General features: G+C 40.6%; 2 protein-coding genes across 2 annotated transcripts in view; one reads left to right on the top strand and one right to left on the bottom strand.

Moving 5' to 3' along the window:
* The window catches only part of ACO1 (aconitase 1), a 37,177-nt gene extending 35,344 nt beyond the window's left edge, over positions 1-1,833 (top strand). Inside the window, exons 20-21 of the mRNA XM_027884685.1 lie at positions 177-362; positions 1,115-1,833. Coding sequence (XP_027740486.1) covers positions 177-362; positions 1,115-1,228 — 300 coding nt within the window. The 3' untranslated portion in view covers positions 1,229-1,833. The remainder of the gene's footprint in view (positions 1-176; positions 363-1,114) is intronic.
* A 2,078-nt stretch (positions 1,834-3,911) lies between these two features.
* Positions 3,912-25,637, bottom strand: DDX58 (DExD/H-box helicase 58). Its single transcript, XM_027884684.1, has 18 exons — positions 25,478-25,637; positions 25,226-25,357; positions 23,608-23,786; positions 22,157-22,307; positions 20,242-20,367; positions 19,307-19,420; positions 18,180-18,333; positions 17,228-17,486; positions 16,353-16,515; positions 15,829-15,930; positions 13,602-13,759; positions 12,818-12,953; positions 11,781-11,929; positions 10,511-10,601; positions 9,624-9,794; positions 7,973-8,124; positions 6,121-6,270; positions 3,912-4,666 (listed from the first exon to the last, which is right to left on the bottom strand). Exons 1-18 carry the CDS (start codon positions 25,581-25,583, stop codon positions 4,370-4,372), a joined length of 2,790 nt encoding a protein of 929 aa, XP_027740485.1. The 5' UTR covers positions 25,584-25,637; the 3' UTR covers positions 3,912-4,369.
* Positions 25,638-26,433: the final 796 nt, after the last annotated feature.

The raw sequence follows: 26,433 nt of genomic DNA, 5'->3' as shown, positions 1-26,433 counted from the left end.
TTTGAAAATTAATGTATAATCAAGTCATCTGGACAGTTTGCTGTCAGACAGAGCTGCTGACCCTACCAATAGCTGGTAAATAAAATGGAGGGGACCACAAAAGAATTTTCTTCTTGTGAGTACAGAAAGGCTGTCCTGAACCATGAAGATAATTAAACCTGTTGTGTGTTTCCCAGGGTGTCAAAGCTGTGCTTGCTGAAAGCTATGAGAGAATTCATCGAAGCAACCTAGTAGGGATGGGAGTGATTCCTCTGCAGTATTTACCTGGAGAGGATGCAGGGACTTTGGGACTCACTGGACGGGAGCGTTACACGATTATCATTCCTGAAAAACTGAAACCACAGATGAACATCCAGATTAAGGTATGAGACACCTAAGAGCTGAATTTTCTGAATCACTGGAATTTCACCCGAAGTGAATTGTCTCTTCAAAAAGTATGCTGTCATATGGGGCAGTCAGCTTTTCTCACTTGAGAAAGGGCCAGCTTTTCTCACTTGAGAAAGAGAGAATTGAGATGGTGGAGAATATGAAAAAAGTCATTCTAATAGGAATTAAACTGAAAGAGGATAGAATTAGAGTAGATACACAAATAATTACATATAAGGCCCTGAAACCACTGCCCAGAGAAGTTGTGGATTCCTTCTCTCTGGAAGGGTTCAAGTTTTTTCGCAACCTTATCTAGTGGAAAGTTCCCGGCCCATGGCAGGGAGGGTTAGAGGTCGTCCTTACTGCCAAACCATTCTATGATTTTATGACTTGCTATGATGGAATATAAGAGCAGGATGCTCCAATTGTTTTATTTAACACAAAGCCATCCTGTGTTTTGGACCAGTCTCTCAAAACCCACTATAAATTCTTCTATCTCAGTTATAAATGAGGCAGGAAATGAAATGAGACTCCATACCGTGTTTAGTACGGTTTGTTCAATACCACTTTCCTCTTCAGCAGCTACCTGTAGGCTAGTGTGAAAAACAGTACTGGTACCTGTTCACTTTAGCTTTCTATCACAATTTTTTAAGATGACAAATCTATCCTACTGGTCCTTATTTTACTATGGTGTCAAATAACATGTGGAAAGTTCTGCTGCTTGATTGACTTTCTTTAACCCCAACAGCTGGATACTGGGAAAACCTTTCAGGCCATCATGAGATTTGACACTGATGTGGAGCTCGCTTACTTCCACAACGGCGGCATCCTGAACTACATGATCCGTAAAATGGCATCCTAATTAAAAAAAATTAAGCAAAAAGGTCCAGGTATAAGCCTGCTTCCTGTGAGCGTAATAAACCAATAGTAATCTTGCATTTGAAAGTGTGAACCATAAAGTGAACAATTTTTTTTTTCTTGGATTGTATTAGAAGGCTTGTTTACAATGATGAATTTTTCTGTGTATCAGGAAACTGGACAGGCCCATATAAAGGCCCATATAAAGTAAACAGCATTTATTATTTGTTTCATATGGCAGTTGGCTTGACTTACCTTAGAATACAGTGCAGAAGTCATTAAGATACTGCTGGCATCTGTAGAACTATTGAAGATCACGTGCTGATTTCATATATTCGGTCCATTTAGTTTGACTCTGAAGTTAAGTTTTATGCTTGTATCAGTGATCTAAAAATTAACTGACAGTATAAAACATTTTTATTCCTTCCTGATTACCTGATACTGACTTGCTTTCTTATTCAGTCATCAGAATCTGAAGCTAATACTGCAGTTATTTAGCTGTTTATTAATTTTAAAAATGTGAACTCTGTTTAAAATCTAAGCCTTTGTGGAAAGGTGGACTTATTGGGGATATTTCTAATGGATAAAATTAAATTTATTTTTAAGAAATTTTGTGGTTTCTATCATTTTATCCTTAGTACTGCAATGCAGAACAAAACTTTGACTTTAAACTCTTCTCATTGTCCCTGTAGGAACAGAGTCATATAAATCTCGAGTTCTCATATTTCGTTTTTGTTTCATTAAAGAGTCTGCATGAGACAGGATGAATAGAAATACTATCAGATACTGGTAGTCTTCTGTAACCCAACAGAATACTGGTGTGATGTACTTCCCTCTGTTTTGTGCCCTCAAGAAGACAATCTCCATAATTTCAAGATCCTCATCAGCAATTTTTATGGCAGTTAGCAACCAGCAGTTACATCAGTGCGTTCACTGAAGTCAGTGACTGCCCATTCAGCAATACCACATGAATCTGTTTATGCTGGTAACAGATCTCCTGTTACTTGGAGATAGACAAGGTTATGGTACTAATTCTCGTCTTAATTATATTTGTAGCAATTGCAGCAGCAAGTAATACAGCGGAGAAATTATTTCAAAGTTATATCCTAATTTTTTTTAGAGCAGTCAGCTCCAGCTATTTCTGGATAAAAAATAACTGTTTAAATAGTTCTGAAAGAAGTCAAGAGACCAAAGGAGGGGATAGATATTGCACTGTACCTGCTTGATTAAACCAATAGACCTCCACTAAGATGTTACAAGGTCTGGAACATCTCTCCTGAGGCCAAGCTGAGAGAACCAGGACTGTTGAGTCCAGCGAAGAGAAGGCTCAGGGGCATCTCCACTGTTTGTGTACAAATACCTGAATGGAGGGCACAAAAGAATATGCATCCAGGGTCTTTTCAGTGGTGCCTAATGACAGAGCAAGAAGCAGTGGGCACAAACTGAAACACCAGAGGTTCCCTGTGAACATTAGGAAACATAGTTTCACTCTGAGGAACCAAGCACTGACAGGAAGAGACTGCCCAAGAGAGCCTCTGTGTGTGTGTGTGTGTGTGTGTGTGTGTGTGTGTTGTCTCAATCCTTGGAGTTGTTCAGATACTGTCTGGCCATTGTCCTGGGCAAACTGCCTTGGGTCACAAGATGACCTCGCGAGATCCCTCCCAACCTCAGCTGTTCTGTGATTCTGTGAAGCATCTTAACAGAGAGTTGTTAATATGGTCACAATCTTAGTAATAAATATGCAAGTTTGGGTTCAGTAAAAAAAATTAAAAAATTAGATGTTCTCAAAGGCCAGATCTATGTGCTGGTGTTCTTCCCCAACATCCCATCTTCACTGTGTACTGAAGGGAAGGCTTGTTATATCGAATTCTTTTAATGTGTTACCCTGTCAACCTTTACTACTTATTCAGGCTGAACTGCAAAGTTCTTTTAGTCTGAAATTCTTGTTTTCAAAGAACAGGAAAATACCAAAACTTCTCAGATTCTGTAACTTCCCAGTAGTTATTACTGTAAGCTGTGAAATTGAGGGCTAATTATTTTTTTGTGCCAAAAATCCCAAAGTAGATGGTCCTTCCACAGAGCAAACTGATACTTAAGGACTGTGATTTTCCAAGTACTTTTAATTAGAAAGTGCTAAAATGACCTTTTTCAAGAAACTGTTATTGTTAGTATCTTTGGAGGGAAGGTATTATCCAAACATAAATCATCTTTATTCATTGCTCCAAGTGCATGCAGCTTTCACAGTAAAGGGCATGGGGTGGAACATGAAGCAGTGCTTAAAAAGTTCTTTTGCTTTTAATGCCACACAACACTTTAACAGAACACTGCAGGCCTCGCTGACTAGGATTTAGGTAGTTTAAATAATTTTTGGACTCTTAAATTATGTTCCTTTTCGAGGTGGGTTTTGGGTTCTTTCTTCAGAGTTCAGGTGGTTTGGACACATAATTCTTCTGCGTACATACCTTACTACACTATCAAATACATAAAGGGAACTGCAAATATCTTTATTCCTAGTTCCAGAAATACTGAATATTAAGCTCATTGAAAACGTGTAGAATCAGCAGGTGCTTTAAAGGGTACAGGTATAACAATGTTTCATAATTGTAGCAATTTCTATTTTACCCAGAAAAGTCTGGAATCTGAGTAGAGAGAAGGAATGTATATATATATATATTTTTTTATAAAAACCATTAAAAGTAACTTTTTTAAAAGTTGCTAGAGTAGTGCCTAAAGTGTTACTATGTGTAAGCCATGTTGTCTGCACGAGGTGTAATTCAGCCAGTAGTAGTAACAAAGAAGATGATGTTTCCCACAAAAATTCTTGCAGTTGTGGCCTGTCACCTAAAGTTGGATGTTTCATCTTAGTCATTCATCTTGATCTTATTTTTTTGCAGACCAGCTTCTTCATAGCCACCAGGATTCAGATTTAGATGTTTAGACACCTGTTTACTGTTTTTATGAAACTTCTAGCGAAATATTTCATTATATAGCAAATTTTTTTTAGTGGCCAAACCAGCCTTTTATAATCCACCAGATGTGGACGGGGGGCCAAGCGTTTTTAAAAAAGTTTTTTTATACATGAAAAATGATCATCCACTATTTCAGCTGAGTGCAGTAGGGTGATATTTCCATTAAAATGATGAGTTCAGCTGGATGTTTCTTCATCAAAACTCTTCAAAGAAGAATTAATACCTTTCCATTTCTGAAAATCCATTTGTGTCCCAGTTTCAACATCCTCTACTACAAAGCTTCTGATTTTGATGATTGGTAGATTATCAAATGTCTTGTACTTTACTGTGATCCCCCAGTCATGCTGGCAGATAGTTTTTTGGCAATGTATCTTGCTTTTTTTCTCAAAACCATCAAATTGTTGTGGTTTCTGGTGAGACTTTGTTATATAACGCTCCTTGAATGCATCTCCTAGGACAGTGTGGTGAGAGTCCTGAAACAACACGTCAGAAGTACTTAATAGTAGAAACAACCTTTCTCATTTTTTTCTGATGTTCCTCTTCCCTTCTCAAGTATGTTTTCCCTGCTAAGGTCATTCCTGTCATCCAGGAGGGTCACCTTCCCACCCCTTTGGCTCACTGCTCTCTTTTCCCCAGATTCATTGAGTACCAGGGCCCAGGCCTAGGCTTGTCAAAACCCAAAAAAATTGCTTTGTATAACCTGTCACCAGCTTATATATATTTGAACTTACTAAGCTTTTTTAAAAACCATGCTTGCAGTATTTGAGCCTTGTGCATAAAACTCAGAGAGTTATTCAGACAATGGACAACTTTGAGAGACTCCTGCTTCCCATAGGGAGGTGATGCAACTACTTTGGGGTGGTAGAAAAAACAGCCCTAACAAGATGAAGGAGGTACAGTTGATGCTTATAGCATATATAATCAAAGATTGCAGAAATTAAAAACCTTACTTGAAAGCGTATTTATAATTTGAGCTGGAATCTGAAAATGCATCTTCCATAAAATATGTAGGCTGAACTATGAGAGAACTCAGTTTGTAGGAGTTATTTAAAATGCTCTGAGGGGTTATTTGCAGAGTGCTAAACAAAAAGTCTTACTGAGGAGTTTTCTGAGCTCTTGGATCAGTCTGCACAGGTATGGGTAATAAGCCAGCAGCATAAAATGAAGTAAAACTCAGAGATGCTTTAGATACCCCTTGGTAATTGCCAAAGAAACGTAACCAAGTTTTCACAAAGCTGAGCTATTCCCAGCTTCGTGCCTGTGTATCTTGCCTGTGCAGAGGAGTGGTGAACTCCATCTATATTCAAAAAACAGCTGGTAAAACCAAACAAAAATATTTTCTTGATGAATAAGGGAAGTGCCTGAAAGCAAATACTCTGTAGTGCTCAGCTGTGGCCTGAAGCCTCTTATCACATCACAACTCCACTTTTAAGAGCAGGACAAATAGAAGCAGCTTCAAGAGAACCACTTGCAGAACTATAAAGGCCCAGAAGCCGAGGAGTTAAACAGTGAGCTGATCTCAGTACCTTGTGTGGGTAATTTTTAGTCAACAGAAATGGTGGGAGAAATCTCTCAACTGCAGGGAGACTTCCAATCTTATGCTGATCAGGAAGGTAAGTACCCAGCAGTAACACTAATAGGTGATGTAACTGAAGATCAGGTGGTTTTCCACAAAATTCATCAGTTTCACAGAGGTTCAGGAAAAATGAAGTGATTCCTGCTTTATCACCTATTTGCACATGTTGGACATCATCAATTAATACATCAGACTATAGAAGCAGTCATACCTGTTCCTGTGGTTTACTGATTTACTCAGAATTTCTTTTCTGGTCCTGTTTGCACAAAATAGCCTACTTCCACACTGATTAACAATGCTGTTAGTTCAGTAACTCTGACTTCCCTGATGTTCATGGATGTGTTTCCATACCTTTATAATTCTGATGTCATCTGTACAGCAGGCATAGGCTTTGCATTTTCCACACAGAAGATTTTTTTTCCCTTCCACGACTTCGAGTTTTTTAGTTTCTTTCTTCCTACAATCTCGTAATACTTTTTCCTTCATTTGCAGGTCACGTATCTTTATTAAATAAATAAAAATCAAGATCATTATGAAATGAAGCCCCAGTGTCAGCCTAAACACGACTTGGGATATGTAACATCTAGGAACATATTACTTAAAACAAAATAAAACTTGCCTTGTTCTAGGAACTCATACCAAAGAAAGAACATATTATTTTCCAGGTTTAGAATGTAGGACTAGAATAAGACTATGCCATGGGCAGCATTTATGCTGTCTCTTCCTCTTTCCCTTCTAGCCCCCTATGTCCTCTCTGCTTATAAGGCTGTTAAGTCTGTGTGAAGACTAAGTCATGTGAAACTCCCTACAGCACAGGTAGTGTTGCTGCTCTGGGAAGCTCATGGCTTGAAAAGCAAGCATGGGAGACCACAGAAACTGCAGGTAGAGAAAAAAGCAACAACCACTGGAGCTGGGAACCAAATGCAGAAACAGAGGAGAAGCAGCCATAGCAAACCTTGGAGGTGGGAGAAGAAATTTTTTACAGACCAGGGCGCCTTGGACATCTTTTGTTGCACAGCTCAGTCTCTGAAATCTTCAAGTCCGAGGGAATATGGCAGAACTGTGTATAAAGCCTTTTGATTTGGAGTGGCTGCCACTGGCTTATTCCAGTCTTCCCTGAGCCCTGGGAACACTATTATTACTGGCCACCAGTTGTATTTAACTCCATTCACCTCCATTCTCTGTGTCTGGTCATCCAGCCATTTTTTTTTATTGAGTGAACAGTGCACCCACCCCAAACCATGAGCTGACAGCTTCTTCAGGAGAATGCTGACATGGTGTCCAAGGCTTTACTAAAGTTCAGGCAGTCACCAACCACAGCCTTTCCCTCATCTACCAAGCAGGTCACCCTGTCCTAGGAGAAGATCAAGCTGGTCAAGCTTGACCTGTCTTTCCTAACCCCATGCTGTCTGGACCTGATCCCCTGGTTGTCCTGTATGTGACAGGTGATGGCAGTCAGGATGATCTGTTCCATGACCTTCCCTGGCACCGAGGTCAGGCTGATAGGCCTGATTCTCCTTCTGGTCCTTTGTGTAGGTGGGTGGTCACACTGACCAACCTCCAGGCACCTAGGACCTCCCTGGTGAGCCAGGACTGGTGATAAATGATGGAAAGTTCCCTTTGGATTATGGGCACTTCATTCTGCTCCATGTCTCTGTCTTCCAGCTCAGGGGGCTGGGTGTCCCCAGAACAACTGATCTTACTGAGCCAAACAAGGCTTGACGTAACTCAGTCTCTTCTTCATCCTTTGTCACTGTGCTTCCCCCCTCATCTAATAATGGATGGGGATTCTCCTTAGTCCTCCTCTTGTTGCTAATGTATTTACAGAAACATTTGATGTCTTTTACAGCAGTAGCCATATAAAGTTCTAGTTGGGCTTTGGCCCTTCTGATTTTTGGCTGCATAACAACAAAGTATCCTTGTACACTTGCCCAGGACAGCCTTCAACTCCCCCAAGCCCTTCTCCATTCATAAAAAACAGGTCATAAATTCTATCTCAACTTGTAAGTTTTTTTGCAGTTACGCTAGAGCTGACATTCTGCAAGCCAGCAGTACACACTGTGCCTTCTCTGCTGATCTAGCCTTTGTCTGAAATCAAATACAGTGAACCCTTTCCTCAGGTTATCACTTGGCCCTAGATAGGTGTAGGCTCAGTAGATTATACCTGTAAGATTTGAGTATGAAAACAGCACAAATCACAAACCTTTCTTGCAAATGTTGTTTCATCCCAGTTCTGCAGGTTTTCAATAGCTGCATTCATCATTTCTTCTTTATAATGGTTCTGTTTTTCATTCTCAACCACTTCTATCTTGCTTGTCACAAGGATACACTTGCTGTCTCTTGCCCTTCCACGACCTGTACAGCAACGTATTTTTTTCTCTTTAGTTACTCCTAACAACATTTGCAAATGTGGCAGCTCTGCCATAAGAGCCTTTTGCATGGCTGCTTTTGTTTCCAGTGTTCGGATTCAGGTAATGCTGCCTCAGAAGAGCATTTTCTCAGCTCTTTCTTCTTCAGTAACAAACCAGAACAAGATATCCCCTTCCAAGTATACTCATGGGTATCCCCCAGCTGGTATTGTAGTGCCTGCTTCTGTGGCCTCCTTCAGCTAGGTTCAGGCATGCTTTAAAATTCAGTTATTGAATAGCATCTTGCTTTCTTCTTGTGGTGTAAAATAAGGGGAGAGGTTCATCTCAGTCTTACTTACTAGTTTGCTGTCTTGCTAATTGGTGTCTACTAAAAAAAGACCAAAACTCTATATCACAAAAACTTGAGACACTGGATATATACAGTGCTGACAAGAAAAGAGACAACAACAGCAAGTGCCATCTCTGCCAGCTGACTACTGCCTGCCTGTTTTTTGTTGCTGTTAACAGGCAAACTAAGAACTACAGTGATCTCATACCAGTTTAGAAGTATTTCACTTATAAAAAGTGTTCACATTTCCTTTCCACCTGCCATTCCACAAAAATCATGCTTGTATGTGGTTTCAAACTGACATAGACTGTTTCCCCCGCACCCTTAATGGCTTTTTACAAATAAAGACTATCCTTTCACCCACACAGGTGAATTCTGGGCCAATTATTTCAGTATGAGACAAAGATAAGAAAAATCACAGGACACAAACCTTGAAAACAGAAGACCAAGTACAATGGAGATCACTTCTTGTCAAGCCATAATGTTAACTACTTGGGTGAGAGGATAAAATATTTCAGATGCACCCTTGAAAGACTAGGGATTTTTATGCTGTTTGGGAATGTTAAGCAGAAATGAGTATTTAGTGTGGCTCTTCATTCCCCTCCACTGGCCATACTGTAAAGTCACCAAAGTTCAAGACCAAATTCTTGACAGGCTTCTTTGGACAAGCTGAGATATTGCCTTTTTTTTTTTTTTTTTTCTTAAATGTTAGAGATCTGCACATGCAAAGGCCTCAGGTACCTAGGAGTAGCTGGGTTGGTAACTGGGCCTTCAGAAGCCAAGGCAATACATGAAACTCCATTGCAGCAGTCCTTTTTCACAGAATGATATGCACTATTTCTGACTACAGCTCTTCCAGCCATAGTTCTCCTTACATGTTAACATCTACTAGAGGTATCAGTCCTGAAGAGTTCAATAACCTAGTGCAGCATGGCTAATTTGCCTGGTGAAAGGGAAGTCACACAACATCAAGGACGTAGCTCCCTGAGCAAATTTGTCATGTCCCATCATTCACCTGACTTTGCTTTGGGGCACAGAAGAACAACAGCAAGACATGCACATATTACTACAGTATTTCCAGTGTGCCATTCAGTAGCACTTCATGTCCATTTCTAGGCAAAACAGGTTCCTAAAGTAATAACTCTGACATTCCATACCTCTGACTTGGATTGCTTTGGTGACGTTACCAAAGTATTCATAGAGCACAACAAGGTTGCACTCAGAAATGTCAATGCCTTCATCAGCAACAGATGTAGCAATTAGTAGTCTGCTTTCTTTGTCGGTTTTGAATGCATCCAGCACCACCTTCTGCATTGGCAGGGTCATACCTGCAGTAATAAAGAACAGTGGCAGGAAAAAAAGCACTGAAGAGTTCCTATCTTGAAGAGCAAGATATCTGCATTTGCTCTTATTTAAGTGATTAGAAATCAGGATTTCCTCTTGAACTAGAAAACTACTTTAAGTTTGCATATGCAGCTGGATGTGTATTATACCCACTGAGCAGTGATTCCTGTTGTTGTGTCACAGGAATTGTCATCCTGGGAAACACCATTTCAGACAAAACACCCAGCTGATCTTTATTGGAGAGACCCATACAACTTAGTTAAAACTGAAGCTTACCCTTGACTTAAGCTATAGATAAATCATTTGGCTGTAACTTCTGTTTACCTTAAAATGTTTTTGTTCTATCAAACACAAAATAAGAGAGGGATCTATAAAAGGAACAGGGAAAATACTAGAATTAATCACAAGAAGCCATGATAGTGAAGTTTCTAAACTGCTTTTGAACTAGCAAAAGAATCCTGCAGAAAAAGACCACTGACAGTGTTACTGCTGCTTTAACTAAAGATTCTGAACAGAAAAGGCAAGAGCGTACTTAGGATTTTTTAAAGGTGTTTTAGATATGGAAGAACACAAGTGCAAACTTGCATGACCTTCCTCTGTTTAAGAGCACAGAAGATGAACACAGGAAAAGCAGAACCCTTTCAGCAGCATAGCCACCATAGATTTAGCTTATATTATATCTCAGTGCAAATCTGTGTACCTGTTTTATATTCTTTTCTTCCCTGACCCATCAACACATTTGGCTTTACGTGGCTAAGCAGAGGGTTTGCTTCCATCCACTTCTTCAAAGCCTGGAAAGCAAATCAGGGAGTTAGATCCTCTCTCCAGATTAAATGCTAGTTTGAGATAGACGGATAGATCTTGCCTATGCTTGCCTAGAAAATTAATACCTCCAAAAGAAGAACAAAAAGCAGAAAAGGTGGAACTTGTGTGTCAGGAGGGAATATTTATTAATAAGTGAGAAGGCAAGGGTCACAGCCACAATGCCAGATTGAAACATGCCACAACTGATTTCCACTTTTCCTACTCCTGCAACCTAAAGGCTGGCTAGAGGGCAATAAGCCTTTCACTGCTAAAAAGTATGCCTTTTTGATCACTGAATGCTACACCGCTAGGATCAAAGGAAAGGAGCTGCTATTTACAAACTGGACTTTCTCACTATGCAGCGACAGTAGCACCTCCAAACTACTCTTACAGAAGAACAAAATTAAGCCAAGCCATGGTAGTTTTTTAAAGCTAAAATGGAAAGCTGCCAGCAGATGCTTGGTATTGTCAGTTTGGACTTTACCCTGCCTTTAATTTTTTTCCTGGTTCGCAATTTGTATAGCATGTCTATATCCAAGGATATAGCTGATAAATCTGTTTACAGTAGCCAGAGACTAATGATACCTTGCAGTAAATGTTTTAAAGTTACTGGAGCGATTGATTAGCAGCACATTTACTTCAAGCATGAACATTTTCTGGGAACAAGGCATTGGAAAGGAGAAAAAAGGTCATCCAGCCTACATCCTTGATCCTAGCCAAGTATGAAATAGACCAGTGATAAGAAGAGTCCGGAGAACATACGCTCCACAAAGTCTTTCCTTTTTCTTGATCAAAAACAGGTGCTAGGACACAGACCTCCTTTAGGCCCATACAAATCCTCTGGGAAATGTACAAATACCTCCTGACATGCCATCAGTAATAGAGTAGAGCTGCTGATTTATAACACTGCCACATTAAAGCCAAAACCCTTGTAACACATCTTGTTAAAACTGACTTTAGAACTAAAGTAAAAATCTGATGGGTTAATGGTCAACTATGACATGTAGTAAGATGGGACGAAGGACACCACCTCTGTGCCATAGTTTTCCGAAGAAGATAAATTTAGGAAGGTCAAATACATGCATATTTTTCTATTTCAGGTCAAAAAGATGAGGCCTTATGTTTTCCCACTTCCCATTTTAGGAGCTTTAAAGTGGAATTCTTACAGCTACTAAGGCTCTTGTCTTGGCAAAGAGAATAGTGCGAGTTTGTGGGTTGTAGCGGTATGCTTCGTCCAGGATGGAAGCAAGCTCTTCCAGCTTGGGATTCTCATTTGATTCATCTTTTGAAAGGGCAGTCAGTTCTGGTTCTTTCTCTGAATGAAAAAAAGAGGCATCTTGAATAATTGACCTCATTTAATTCAGAAAGTAGAGCTCCCGCACAAACCTTCTTTCAAATACCACACATATTCTCTTTAGCTTCTCTTTTTATTTTCTATTCCATTCATTCAAATGCAAGCAGAGAAAGCTGTTGATTAAATGCAACAAAACCCCCAGGAAAAACAAAATTATGAATTTCTCACATTTTGTAGCAAACTGACAGGAGAACTTCTGTGATATACTGTGCATCAAAACACAGCAACAACAAAAAAAAATACACTGCTATTTCTTCTTAGGAAACAACTGACACTCAAGGGTAGACAGCCCAGTGATTTAAAATTGCAATCAACACTGCAACACACCGTTACACAAGCTGGAATATAGCCCAGTGCTAACTAAATCAGAAGTCAGAGAACAGCATCACCTCTAACTTTCAATCAGAAGGGTACAAGGGCCACCTGTTTCTCCCCAGAAGCCTGGAATTCATCCAGGAGCATTGGGTAGGAGGCCAGGCAGTGCACTGATCCCTGTACGTTGGCTTACCTAATGATGCCATCATCCGTGATTGTAGAGCATGGCCCTACTTGTGGGGCCCACCCATACTGCTGCCTTATCTCCAAGTCAGGCATGTAAGAACCTACTACAGCATCCAGCTGCAATTACTGCTGTTTTCTTAGCTCTTGCACCAAAAACTTGCAGTCCCAGAAAGTAAATCCCCTCCCCCACCTACCTTAACACTGCATTTGCACCCACACAGACACTAGATGTTCTGAAAAGTGCAGATTCAGCAAAAACAACTGCACTTACTCTGAAGAAAACACCTGGACCATCCTAGCATAAACTCTCTTCTCCCCTGCAACTGTTCCAGGTACTGTGGGAAATACCTTGAAATTTGTCCGTCAGTTGCTTCTCTAGCTCTGTATATGGTCCATTTTTCACATTTGCGAAAAATTCCTTTAGGTAGGCTAAAGCATCTTCGATGCGTGCATCTTCACTGATAATGAGAGCGTCGTTGAATTTCTGCTCGGAAAGAGACACACATTTAAGCCTCATTTTCCATGGGACAGGGTGAACACAGATTTTATTTACCTAGATTAAGCACTACAAACCTGTGATGTTCTTCCATTTCCATGACAACACAAGCACTACAAAGTCTCCTCTGCACTGATCTGTTCTTAGTGAGTATATTAAGACACAAGACTTACATGCTACGCTTTAGGCTATCTCTAATTGTTGCAGTCTTCAGCATCCTCACGGTGGGGAAGCAGAGGGGCAGGCACTGATCTTTTCCCTCTGGTGACCAGTGACAGGTCTGGAGGGAATGGCATGAAACTGAGTCAAGGGAGGTTTAGTTTGGATATGAGGAAAAGGTTTTTCACCCAGAGTGTGGTTGAGCCCTGGAACAGGCTCCCCAAGGGAAGTGGTCACAGCATCAAGCCCATCTGAATTCGAGAAGAGTTTGGGCAGTGCTGTCAAGGCACATGGTGTGACTCTTGGAGTGTCCTGTGCACGACTCAATGGTCCTGAGGGGTCCCTTCCAACTCAGCATATTCTATGATCCTAAATAAAACAATCAGATTAAAAACCTGCTTCTAAGTGAACATACCTGTATCAGAAGATATAGAATGACTCCACTTTTGTGTGGAGGGAAAGAAGATACACACTTACCCGCAAGTGCTCGGTACAAATGAAAAGGTCTCTACAAATGTTGCTCTCCTTCTCCTTATCTGCCAGCTGCAACAGTCTGCATTTCTTCTGAGTGTGAACTATCCACTGTTCATATTTCTGTGTTCCAAAATAATTCTTGTTGGTTTGGGAGATAGTATCTAGTAAAGAAGGAGGAAAAAAACCACATTTGTTCATTTTGACTAATAAGAAATAACCGCTAGCTAGAGGACAACACACTTCCCATTAATGATGGCTCTGAAAAGCCTTTCCAGAAGAATATTGTCACAATACAATCACAGAACCACTGAGTCTCGAAGCATCTGTGGATATCTTTAGTTCAACCTTCTGCTTAAAGCAGATCACCTAGAGCTAGTCACTCCAGATCATGTCCAAATGGAGTTCTTCCAAGGACAGAGACTTCAGTCCTTTGGGCAATCTGTTCTGCTGTTTGACAACCTTACAGCAGAAAAGTTCTTCCTGATATTTAAGTATTTCTCTTTGTGCCCACTGCCTCTTGTCCTGCCTCTGAGAACCACCTGTGAAGAGTCTGTGTCTTCTACACTCCCTGTGCTTCAACATATACCCAGACGCTAGGCTAAAATTAACCCAGTACAATTCAACTGAGGATCTGTGTGCATACACACATCTGCAGAGATTTCAGCAACAAAATTAGAGCTCACAATCTATAAGAACCCTACAGTATTCAAAAAACACGTGTGCATTGCTCCTTCAATTACCAGCTACTCAACAGTTAAGTATTCATTTGTGGAAAAAGGCCACAAGCATATTATTCAAGGACCTATGCTTGAGGCAGAGCTAGGCAGCACCCGTTTGTTGCATACATACTCTGCCTGAGTGCTTCACAGACTTCAGTAATTAGAGGGTCCACAGAAGGGAAGCCAATGGCATTCATGCAAGGGGAACTGTGATGCAGAAATAAGCTTCAGAAGTGTTTGCTTAAGTTAAAGTGCACTTTGAAATTCTCACTGTATTTGTTATTTGATGGAGTTTCTTGGGATGGTTGTTTAGTTTGGGTTTTTCTGGTTGGGTGAGGTTTTTAATTTTCCCTTCCTACCCCAGAATATATTTCACTCTCAAATACTGGAAAGTGAAGTGAAAGGCAGGGGAGGAAATGTAGGGCTGAGGTAAACAGGCTTGAGGAACTGTAGTCAGTGTGCTAAAGCCAGTCTAAGCAGAGACAACATCCTTTAATTCAGAGCTAGAGAAACCAAGACTGACCCTGAGCAAAGCCATCTATGGGTCTCTGCTTTGTACCCCTTCAGCTCTCAAATTTTTTTATAATAGCCACCTACTGGATACTATTTAGCAATTCTGCAAAAGCAGAAAAGACCAGTTTATTTCTGAAGGGCTGTAGAATTAGGTCTCAAGATCATGAGAGCTAATAATCTTCTCACAGTCATGCATCTCCCTCTCCACTCTGTAGCTCCTGAAGCTGGAACCCTACTGACAATTGTTTCGTTTCTTAGGTGGCCATATCCTCTCCCTGGTGTTGTCCACATTCCACAGATACTACTCTAGAAAACTACCTCAAATGCTTTTTAATAGGAAATAATAGAGACCTGGTAAAGAGTGGAAGTAGGGGTAATCCAGAGGAATACAGAGGAAGGAATGCTGACACCAGAAAAGGTGGACAGGGCACCTCTAGAAATAACTCTTGAGTGCAACTCAGAGGTCAGAGGAAACAGAAGAAGTGTCAGAGCAGCAAGTGTGAAAATAAACTTTTGCTATTAGGAAGAAATTGCAACATCCAAAGTAGGACCATAACTGTGACCCTTCTTGTTTTCCTAACAGAGACAAACTTAGATATCAAGCAGTTGAAGAAATGTTTGAATAAGAACATACAGATACTTCTCATCAACAAAATCCAGCTCATTGCATTTTGAATGCAAGCCCCTTTATTTCAGAATCTTTTCATTCAGAAGGATTTGACAGTGTCAAAAGCACATCATTTTTAGCTCATGAAACACAGGCTGAAATTACGGCAAAAAGATTTCTGATTGCCAAACTAGTCACATATAAAAGAAGAACAGTTGCCTGTCCTATCTGTAATCTCTTATTTAGGAAATAAATAGTTAATGGTTAAAGGCAAGTTAAAATTAAGAAGTAGAAAGAAAGTGGAAAAGGAGTGACTGTTCTAGCAGCTATAGGATTCACACTGATATAATCAAATACTGAATTGCAGTACAGGCATATAACAGAATCTTACCCTCTGAGTAAATCTTCCTCATCAACGCCTCTGTCTCAGACATCAGACCTGAGATAATGTCTGCAAAGTGATTCTGAGCTCGCATTTTAACCCATCTGACATCTAGAGATAAGAAATGGGAGTGAGTGGCCTGAGTAAGTAAAACATTTTCCTCAGCACAGAACAAATTCTTGTCTAGAAGAATGATGCTATCTGTGGTGCTCTATGCAATCACAATCAGGTTTACTATTAGTGAGTACTGTAGTTGCACAGAAAGAAACAGGCTCCAGTCTTCACTGGCAGAAATGAAAAAAAAAAAACCCAGAGAATGTGGATTACAGCAAAGAGAAGACATGCCCAAGTGAGCACTGCCTTACTGCAGGGCAACAGTGAAATATAACCCTAAACTCCTTTCAAGTTAGCAGAAAGCAAAGCTCCAGCTTAGTCTTAAGCTTTTACCTTAATCTAGAAAAAAGGGGAATTGGATAGCTGCTTTCATCCTGGTGCTTTGCATCTCACAGGGAAATAAAAATTAGTGTGCTCACGTGTTTCTGGCTTGTTTACAAATCTCTGTAGGTCCTCTTTGTTCTCTCTGACAGTGGATATGGCCTGTATGTCAAGGCAGGAACAAAGGGTACATATGTGCTCTATCGTTTCCTTGATGGTCTTGGCATTCCCAACTCCAACAGAAGCAGTTAAACCTACAATCTGAGCACACACATGAATAGCAATGGTTGCTCCTTTGCCACAAATGGAATAAAAACAGGAGACACTCTTACCAATTGCCAAATTGCCACCATCTTCAAATACAAGATAATAAAACAGGCAACAGAAATAAAAAAGAAGCAACCATGAAACCTTGAGAGCGAAATCTTTGTCTGCACTTATGACCTAAAGCACTCAAAGTATTTTAAATTTAAAATAAATTATCCAGCCACTTATATCCGTAACCAGCTGTATTTGTCAGCGCTTATCATACAGAAAAACAGCAAACCCACCCCCAGAACCATCCTTTGCATTCATGAAGAGATGTCTTCTCAGCTGGATTAAATCCTCCTGCCAGGAGAGGCAGTGGCCCTATTTTATTGTCACAGAAGACAGCAATGGAGAGGTGACAAGAAGATTACTAAATTATATGCTTTCTTCTGGTTCAGCTTTCCTGTTTGCTCTCATGTAGTCTAGTGTCTGTCATGCTTGCTCAGTCCTTGGCAGCTGCAGAGAAGATGTAACATGGGAAAAAAGCCTGGAGGTGTCCGGGAATGAAGAATTGTTCCAGAGGCTGCTGTTTCAATTTGCGGTCATTGTTAAATGGGACTTCGAACTGGATCAGCACCAAAAGCAAGAAAGACTTCAGTCCTTGCTGAGTGCATTGCAAAATACTTTTCTTTAATGTTTTCAGTCCTGACAGTGTGGGCCTTACCTGAGGCAGTGAGTTTGCAGAGGAGCCAAATTTTTGTTCCAGGTATCTGGTCATTAACACATTGTAAGGGTGGTTGCCTGTGGTATTGTGACACTCATCAAATATCATCAGAGTGAAGATGCAGAGAGAGCTAAGGATCCCAGTCTCGATGCTATTCACAAGAATCTGGGGCGTGAGCACAATGATGTCACTGTCCTGTATAACGTGTTCTACAGAGACATTTGCAACTGTTTCACCACATATTCCTTGAACAGAATATCTGGGAAGAAGATGCAAAAAACAGGGTATGAAGAAAAGGTATCTTGCAGGGAAAAAAAAAAAAAGCTAGAAGAATGGACTTTTTAGCAAGCCTGAAAGGCAGTTACTAAAGTTCTAAATGTCAAATGGTTGAAGCGGGCGGTTTGACCACAAAGCTATATAAACTACAAGGATATATATGTGGATATTCAGTAATCAGGTCCTTCAAAATCAGAAGCTACAGGTTGTCAATGCTCCTCTAAGCAATTTTCAGTCCCATCTGAAAGATGGACTTTCATTTTCTGACTAGAGGTTGGAAAAAAAAAGCAGTTTGGTTCCTTCCACTTGGAAAAGAAAGACTCTGAGAATGACAAGAGCAATCTCACTGCTGCTGCCTGGAACTGCCTTGTCTTTGGAAGCAGGGATGAAAGGAATCTCAGGACAGAATACGCTTCACCCTTTCCCAGAGATAAGCACAGATATACTTTACCCGCTTCCATAGATGTGCAAAAACCAGTGCTTACACTTTTCAAAAGCAGACTTCAGATTCTCCAAATGAAGTCTGCCATAGCATTGCCATTCTGGCATCATCCTTATGTTAATGTGAAACACTCTTGTTCACCAGTAAACTCATTACATTTTGCCCCTAACTACAGGTGACCTAAAGGGAAATTTATTTTCTGTGGAGGAACACATCAGGTAGAATTACACTTACCCACTTCTTTCAAAATGCTGCCTGAATACGTTTTTCTGTTGTTCATACACTGGCAATTTGGTTGCAAGAAAGGCAACTTTTGCCTTTTGTCCTGAGGGCACATTTTGCAAATGGTGTTCACAAATCAGAAGAGATACAAAAGTTTTTCCGGATCCTTTAAACAAAGAACATGAAAGGTAAAGCACTGATATGAAAGGGTGCATTTGTAAGCAGTAGTTTGTCTCATCTGGATGCCTGGTAACAAAGGGGAGCTGACAGGGAGCTGTTACACTTCCAGACTCTCTTTTTTTTTTTTTGAACACATGCTTGCTGCTTATTCAAGTGAGTAATCATCTCTTTGTTTCTTGCAGTCTCAGTCAGTAAAGACCATTAAGCAGAGGGAAATTAATACCCATTTGCAGTTGTACTTGAGGTCTTCAAAATCACTGAATCTAATTTTGCTCTTAGCATGTGCTCTCACATCAAACCAGGCTATGGTATAGGCACTGGTCACTTTCAGCTTCCATCCTTCTCCATGAAGTCTTGCTCCTCTCACACTTCTTTTCCTTTGGCACTCAGGCTTACTGTGCAGGTTATCCAGAGCTCTTCTTTGTCCCTGCCTCTCCAGGGCTCAGGGGAAAATTAGGCTAGCAACATGGAAAAAACGGGTGCAAAGAAAGGTGACTGACCTCTCTTTTCCTGCTAAAATTCAATTTTCTTATCTCAACCCTGAGCTACTGCAAAATTTCTGTGCTGTCTTGATATTGCAGGCTTTGTAGTAGAGAAGACAGAGAAGTCTCAGGCTAACTCATCCTATTTTCCTTCAACTTTCAAGTAGAAGTTCTTAAATATCAGCAAAGGTCAGTGACTGATTTTACCTCAAAAAAATCCACACCAGAGACTGAGAAAGCGGAAGTCAGAACGTGGAAATCTGAATACAAGCACTGAAGTGCCAGTAGGAACATCTTTCTTGCTCAGTCTCTGTGCTGCCCATGGCCATTAATTTCAGGTTAGATATGGATCTACTGCAAGAAAGACTGCTCTTAAATGTAAACAGCTGAAAAAGTTTGACTCAACCTTTACCCTTCCCTATCCTTCATCGCCATCTACATCAAGAGAATCTTTTTAAGAGATTTCTACTTTCTTACCTGTAGGGGCACATATCAATGTGTTTTTCCCATCAATAGCAGGCTGTGCAAGTTCAATCTGGTAGGTCCGAGCCTTCTTTGGTTCATAAACAGTTGAAGGCTGATGGACCATTCCTAGGAAAGAACCACGTTTTTGTGAAGTGTTACAACAGAAGTGCATATAACATACTGTGCCCCATACAGCTGCTGTGTGAATTGATAGAGGTAGAAGAGCCCTTGCAGTCCACACAGAACATTCTCTGACAGTCTTTTAACGGGACAGATGCATCAAGCAAGAATTTTGTGTAGGTTTAATGGCATACTTTTGTTACCCCTCAACTATGCTTCCTAAAATGAACTAATTTCAAGGTCTTGGCTGACAACCGTCACTTAATCTTTTCTCTTTTTTCAACTCAGAAAAAACCCACAAGGGATTATTTTTCCCCAAAGATATGCACAGTATTCCTTTCAGCCTTCTTCTGTACACACTTTTGAAGTTATCACTCTTTTACACTGTGGCCTTTTCAGAGGGTTTGCACTTTTGGAACAGGAATTATAAACCACTGGTGGAGCAAAATTTTCCGTACAAGACATGATAGCCACTGCACAGATCCTTTGTAGCTGTATTCAGCTTCCTAAACTGGTTAATACCTCATCATGTGTGAAGAAGTCATATCAGAGAAGAGGTGCAGCAACAACAGTCTGGTGTCTGGAGACCTTTTTGATAATGACCTGACAGAAGAACTTCTCACTAGTAATGCAATAAATGAGGGGCAACCCCTAACATTTGCAATGCCCAGCATGAAATCCTTTAAACATTAGAACAGAAAATCAAGTCAGAGATTTGTTCTAGTTTCTCAGTACCTTTGTTTGTGGCATACCTCATCTGTGTCCTTCAGGAGTCTAAGGAAATGGAGAATACCAATCACAGACTGTTTTGAATTCTTAAGTCTTACCTGAAACTGAAGAAAGATTTTCACTGAAATTATTATCACACTCTGCTTCTTCAGCAAATGTCATCGTGGTTTCCAAGCAGTTCTCAGAGGCACCTGTCATTTCACCATCAACATCTTTGCCATTATCTGTATAATCAGGAGAAAAACCCCAACATGTTATTGATCCTTCTGATTTTAAAATGTTGTATTTGCTGTGATGACAAGGTGTTGGAGTTGGTTGCTGTCACCAAAAGACTATGTAAAATGATGCTGCATCCAGGCTCCCTTTCAAGGAAGATGGATAGCACTGAGAATCTTGAATTTAGAAGAACCCCATATTCAGTGCATGTGTAGCTATCCATTAAAAATCAAAGGAAATAAGCAACTGAGAGGAAAGTGATATCCTCTGTGTTTACTGACAACAGACAATGCCATGTAATGCAGACATTAACCACAAGCATGAAAAATACTTAAGAGTTCAAAACAGCTTTGTAAATTCAAGACTCTGTTCTCCCTTTCTCCCTATCTCTTGAAAGAACCTAGAAATGGTAAGACTGTCTCCATTCTTTCTCTTACACTACAATTGAAGGAGATTACAAAGATGCTAAGATTTTCTTTGGCCTCATAATTATTACCTTCTCAAAGAACCATCCCTGGGCTTTGCATGAAGAGTTTCTTTGCAAGCAAAACACGTGACCAGTTTTGGAGAGGGAGAAAGAGCACATTCGCACCCCAATCCAGCTCCAGAAAGTACACAATATCTGTAATTAAATTCTACTAGCAATTCCTGTTAACTCCTAGCAGTAAAATGCTTCCAGTAAAGACAATGTTTCTTCAACAGGCTCACTTTGGCTTTGTTAAGTTGGACGTTAGAGGAAGCTTCCCCTAAAGACAGTGATATCTTTAACTAATAAAATATAACTGTCAACCAAATAATATCTATAGCCACCAGCTACATAAAATAATATTTATATAAATACAGGTATTATTCTTATCTATTATTTTACATGTAGTTACTTAGACATCTATTATTTATATAACTGTATACATATATAATAATCAAATCTCCAGATAAGAAATTCCACCCTTTGACTACAGCAATAAAAACATTTCAAAGTAAGAAATATTGCTAAGAGAACACTTAAGTAGAGCTTGTCTTCGTTCATTAATTAATTAATTAATTAAAGACTATACAAACAAGCACTTAGGGTTTGGGAGACAGCAAATACATATATGAAGAATATATATACAGTCTAGTTTGTCTAAAATAATTTATTTCGTAGCTAAATAATGTATTCTGCTCTAAACTCTCCCATGTTGCCGACTATTCATATCCGTATTTTTCAAGTAGGGAAAGGTAAATTCAATGAAAAACCAAAAATCTTATGAGAGGCAATTGCGGACTTTTACAAAATATGGACATAGTCACTTGGTAAGGGCTGCTTATTGATTTGTCAAAGAAAAAAGTGTATGATCTGCTCTGTGGATCATAGAAGTGTATCACTCTCTAGACTATCAAATTACTAATAGAATTTTATTGGAAAATATTTCATCTATCACAACATAAGAAACCAAAAAGATGGCAAAAGGGGAAATACAGAAGAAGAGAAGGAAGAAAATAACTGATTTGCTAGTTTTATGTCTTCAGAACCTGTGCTGCCTGATTCTGATAAACAAAAAAAAGGCATTATTCCTAATCATATGGGAGGAAAAATACTCAAAAATTTAATTTCTGACTGCTCATAGGATAATACCTGTATTTCATCTTACATAAAAGACATTTTAAATAAATTCTATAAGGTTTTTATTTTTAGACAACAATAAGCAAGGTAGTCTGATGATATATTTTTAAATTGGTCTTATTCTTCTGAACAAACATCAATCTGTCTGGTACAAGAACATGAAAAGAGCATCATAAAAGCAATTCACACTTTACCTTCTCTTAAATCCCACAGTTCACTTGCACTGTAATATCCTGCCTCATCCAATGCCAGCTGAAGACTTTTCGGCCAGTTTTCCTTATCCGAGCGACAGAGACATTCAATGAGTTTAGTTATCCCAGCTGCTTTGCTTCTGTATTCACTAATCTGCACACACCACAAACAGAAATTGCTGTAAGTTCTGAGTGATCAAAAGCACTGCTTTTTGTTTGCTATTTGATTTGTTATGTTCAATGTTCAGTTGAAAACTGCATTTCCTTCTCACTGAATAAAAGCTTTTCCAATAAAATTCGGTCATTTACCTACTACTGCTTCAATTCTGCCAGCCTAGCTGTATGCTAAACTTACCTGGGACTACATCATTAGGTAGGCTATTTGCTTAAATATTCACAAGGTCTGAAACATCACAGAGCTATTCGGTGGATTTTCATCTGGCAAGGTCCTTGTAATGAGCTGTATCTGCCATAAACCTCAGAGACTGAACTGATTTCATTTCAGAATAGGGAAAGACAAAACTACAAAATTTATGGCAGACCTGATGTTTGGTCAGATGCATTAGCTTTCCAAATGTTCTGTATCTCCATAGAGAAACAGCACTTTAAAAATAAAATAGTCTCAAACCATCCTTCTCAGGAGTCGCAAGAAGCAAGAACACCTTGTAGACTCCTTCAGAGAGCATTGATATTTATTATTAACCAGTAAATCATTGGTAACATCACTTGTTATCAGCCACTGATAACAGTTCTGAGTTAGAACTGGGTAGCAGTACAGCAGCTTCACATCCAAAGGCAATGAAAATGCCATCAATGTCTGTGACACAGCATTTAGCTCATGACTTCAGAAGTTCCAAACCACCCTACCTTTGGTGCTGACAAAACCCAAAGAGCTAACACAAAGTTTCTAGCAGTTGCTGCAGTTAAGGTAATAGAATATGTCAAACCCCATGAAAAGCAAGAATCAATTTAGGCCACTTAGTCTTCTGCAGTCTGTATTTTTAGGAGCGTTAATGCAGTGTGAATGCTCCAGAAAGGGGTCTATTTCAAAGGCATAGTAAGGCACTCCTTCCCCTGCAGTGTGGCACCTTCCAGAGCCCCTAAGATCTCTTCATGTGGGACTGGATTCCATGAAGATACAGGGCTGAGCACTGTCGGTGCCAAAGCCACCCCACCCTGCTTCCTTGCCCGCCACCCTTTTCCACGCCTCCTTGTCCACCAAGCCAGAGGAGTGAAGAATGAGAAGTGCAGGTGCTGCAGACAGAACTGCTGTGGGATGCTGCAGCCACACAGCAAGGCCTCCTCTAAGGAGAGGAAGTCCTTCTCCAGGAGGCCATAGCCAGTCATCCTCCTCGCCCAGCCGGCTGTCACACAGGCACCACTTCATCCCACAGGTGAGGCAACCAGCCCTTCTCTGCAGCAAAAAACAGGCAAATACCAGGATTTTACCATACCTGCAGGATCTCATCACACTCCCTCTCTATCAGGCATGTGTTTATGTAAGGCATGAGTGCTACTGGATCAATTTCTAGCATTGTTGCTTCTATCCGCTTCAACAGCTGTCTGTGCAGCTCCAGTTTTTCCAGTTTGCTGAAGTCCCAGTTTTCTATTGCTTCTGCCAGTCCAGTGTAACCTTTCAGAAAAAGAGATCAATTGTTACTATGAATTCAATCTCTAGCTAGAAGAGGTAGGAACAAGCTGAAAAAAACCCCACTTTCTCATCCACGCTGGAGAAATTATAATTATCTTGTCCCATAAATGATGAAAATCTAGGTGAACCACAAACAACCTTTTATTTCATAAGTTACTATTTTCCCTTAGAAAAAGGGAATACAAGTTTTCTTGTATGTCTAACAAGAAAAAAACCCCTGTGCTAAAGAAACAGTAATGCTTGCAAATAAGAAAAAGAGTTACTGAATGTTAAAGGTCACGTCACTCAAGCAACTATAATCATGCCATGTCTTTTGATCATACAGTCCTTGAATCCTTGTGGCTCAATATACTCTTTCAGGACCACCATCTTTTCCTACAGCACAGGATGCTATTCAGAATCACAAACAGCTTTGGTCTCCTTTTATTTACCATCCCTCTATCTTTTAGTCCTATCCTTGGCTTTCCCTCCTTCAAAAATCCCTACCATGTTAGATTCAAGTCAGTCCTTAACTGACAGCACTGCAGATACCTGCAGCCAAGGCAGTCATCAAATAGCTGTCTGGAAAAGATAGTGGCAGAGAAACATGTTTTAAGGACTTGTATGATTTGCTTCAGGGGTAGAAAAAAGAAGGTCTGGGTCCCAGATGAACTTGTGGGCATACAGAAGGAATTTGCCTAATTCCTTATTTTCTTTTAGAGGAGCAGGAGAATGATATATACAATTACCACTCTGTCTTTAGACTAATTATCACCAACCCTTGCATCTGCCAAAAGTAAGAGTAATCCCAAATTCTAGTCTCGAGCCCAATTAACATGTACTTGGGATAGCACTTGCACTCACCAAATTAACTTTTTTTCCAGTTTCCTGCTGAATATATACCAAACTGAACACTATCAGCATGTTCAAGGAAGAATTTTTTGCAGTTCAGGAATTAGGACTATCACAGGCTGGTAAAAAGTTGTTCTGAACCTAGTGTTTGCTTTAAGGGTTTTTTTTGGTTTGAGCTATGTCCAAATGATAAGAAATTTTGTAATATTTGTACACTGAGATCCTATAACTATTAATAGTTAACAGTTAGGAAATTAAACCAGAAGTGGCTTATGGCATGAGATTTTGGGGTTCAAGAATCTATCTATGATAGAATGCACATGCATAGAGGAAAGCTGCTTCACACACGGGCATCTCCCCATACCTTCCAATAGTCTTATTTCCAGCCTCTGTCAACCTGCCTTTTCCTACTGCATCTCACGTGGTGTGGCACGACCCGACAGCAGCAGCCCACGGTCAGCGTGGGGACCCTGCACATCCCGGGTGCGCTGGGCTGCTCTGCCCAGCTCCCGGCCAAGCGCGGGCGGCACCTGCGGCTCTGGCGGGGCTGGGAGAAGCGAACAAAACCACGCTCCAGGCTGGGAACAGACCTACTGCAACAAGGGCATCCAGGAAGCCCCGGAGCCAGCCTTCCGCCTCCAGCAGCAGCACGGTATCCAGGAACAGCGCGGCGGCCGCCGTCACCCCCTTCTCCTCCTCCTTCCGCACTCTCTCCTTCATCTCTAGCAAGAACCCAACACAGGCAGAGAGTGAGGGATGGGGAAAGGGGTTGGAGAGGGGCGGCAGGGATCGGGGATCTCGCACCCGCGGGGCTGGGGGCAGAGGGCGCTGCCAGCTCTCACCGTCCGACAGCCAGTCCGTCATGTTGCTCAGAATGTAGACGGGGTTTAGGATCCTCTCGATGTACCGCCTGTAGCACTGCAGGTTTCTCTTCTCCTCCGCCGTCATGGTGAGGCCGGCTGACCACCGGCAGCGATCTCGCTCCCGGTTCCCGTCGCGGTCCCGGCTGCGGGCGCGGAACCTGCCCCAGCCCTGGGAGAGCACGGGAGGAGGCGGTAGGCAGCAAGTGGAAACCGCCCCCAAGCTGCGAGCGGCGAGAAAAAGAAACTTTAGACCAGCTGGAGAATAGAAACAGAAAACAGGGAAACGCTACTTTGCGCTTGGGTCTGCCCTACGCAAAAGCAAAAGCAAAAGCAAAAAAAACCCAACAACAACAAGAAACGGACGACAACAACAACAACAACAACAACAACAACAACAAAACCCCAAATCAATCAACCAACCTACCAAAAAAACCGAACAAACAAACCCAACCAAAAAAAAAAAAAAAAAAAAAAAAAAAAAAAAAAAAAAAAAAAAAAAAAAAAAAAAAAAAAAAAAAAAAAAGGAAAAAAAAGAAAAAAAAAAGAAAGGAAGAAAGAAAACCCACCAAAACCCCCCTAAAACCCAGCCAACTAATCAGAAGCTCATGCACGTAGTTGAAAAGCCTGTGACCAGCCCTGTTTGCGGCTGCCGGTGAGGGAAAGCACAGCGAGGAAATAAGAGTAAAGGCATCACTCTACCCCCTCTTCCTTTCTGCCCCCAGAAAGCCCTACATGGGTTTTTATGGGCTGTATCCCCATTTTTAAAAGATAGAAGTACTTAAAGTTTTTAGAAAGTGTATCAGGGAAGTGAACATCAAAGGAGAAGGCTCACAAAGGGAGCCATCATGTCGCAGAACAGAAAGCACCTAGAGTTCAGAAGTGCTGCTAATCGTGACAACCCCATATGCAAACCTCCCTCTAACCATTAATATGTA

The sequence above is a fragment of the Empidonax traillii genome, unplaced genomic scaffold, assembly GCF_003031625.1.
Source record: "Empidonax traillii isolate 1590-97213 ecotype Southwest subspecies unplaced genomic scaffold, ASM303162v1 scaffold152:size925058, whole genome shotgun sequence".
Lineage (NCBI taxonomy): Eukaryota > Metazoa > Chordata > Aves > Passeriformes > Tyrannidae > Empidonax > Empidonax traillii.
Note: the sequence above shows the minus strand (reverse complement) of the source record. Positions and strands in the feature narration are given on the sequence as shown.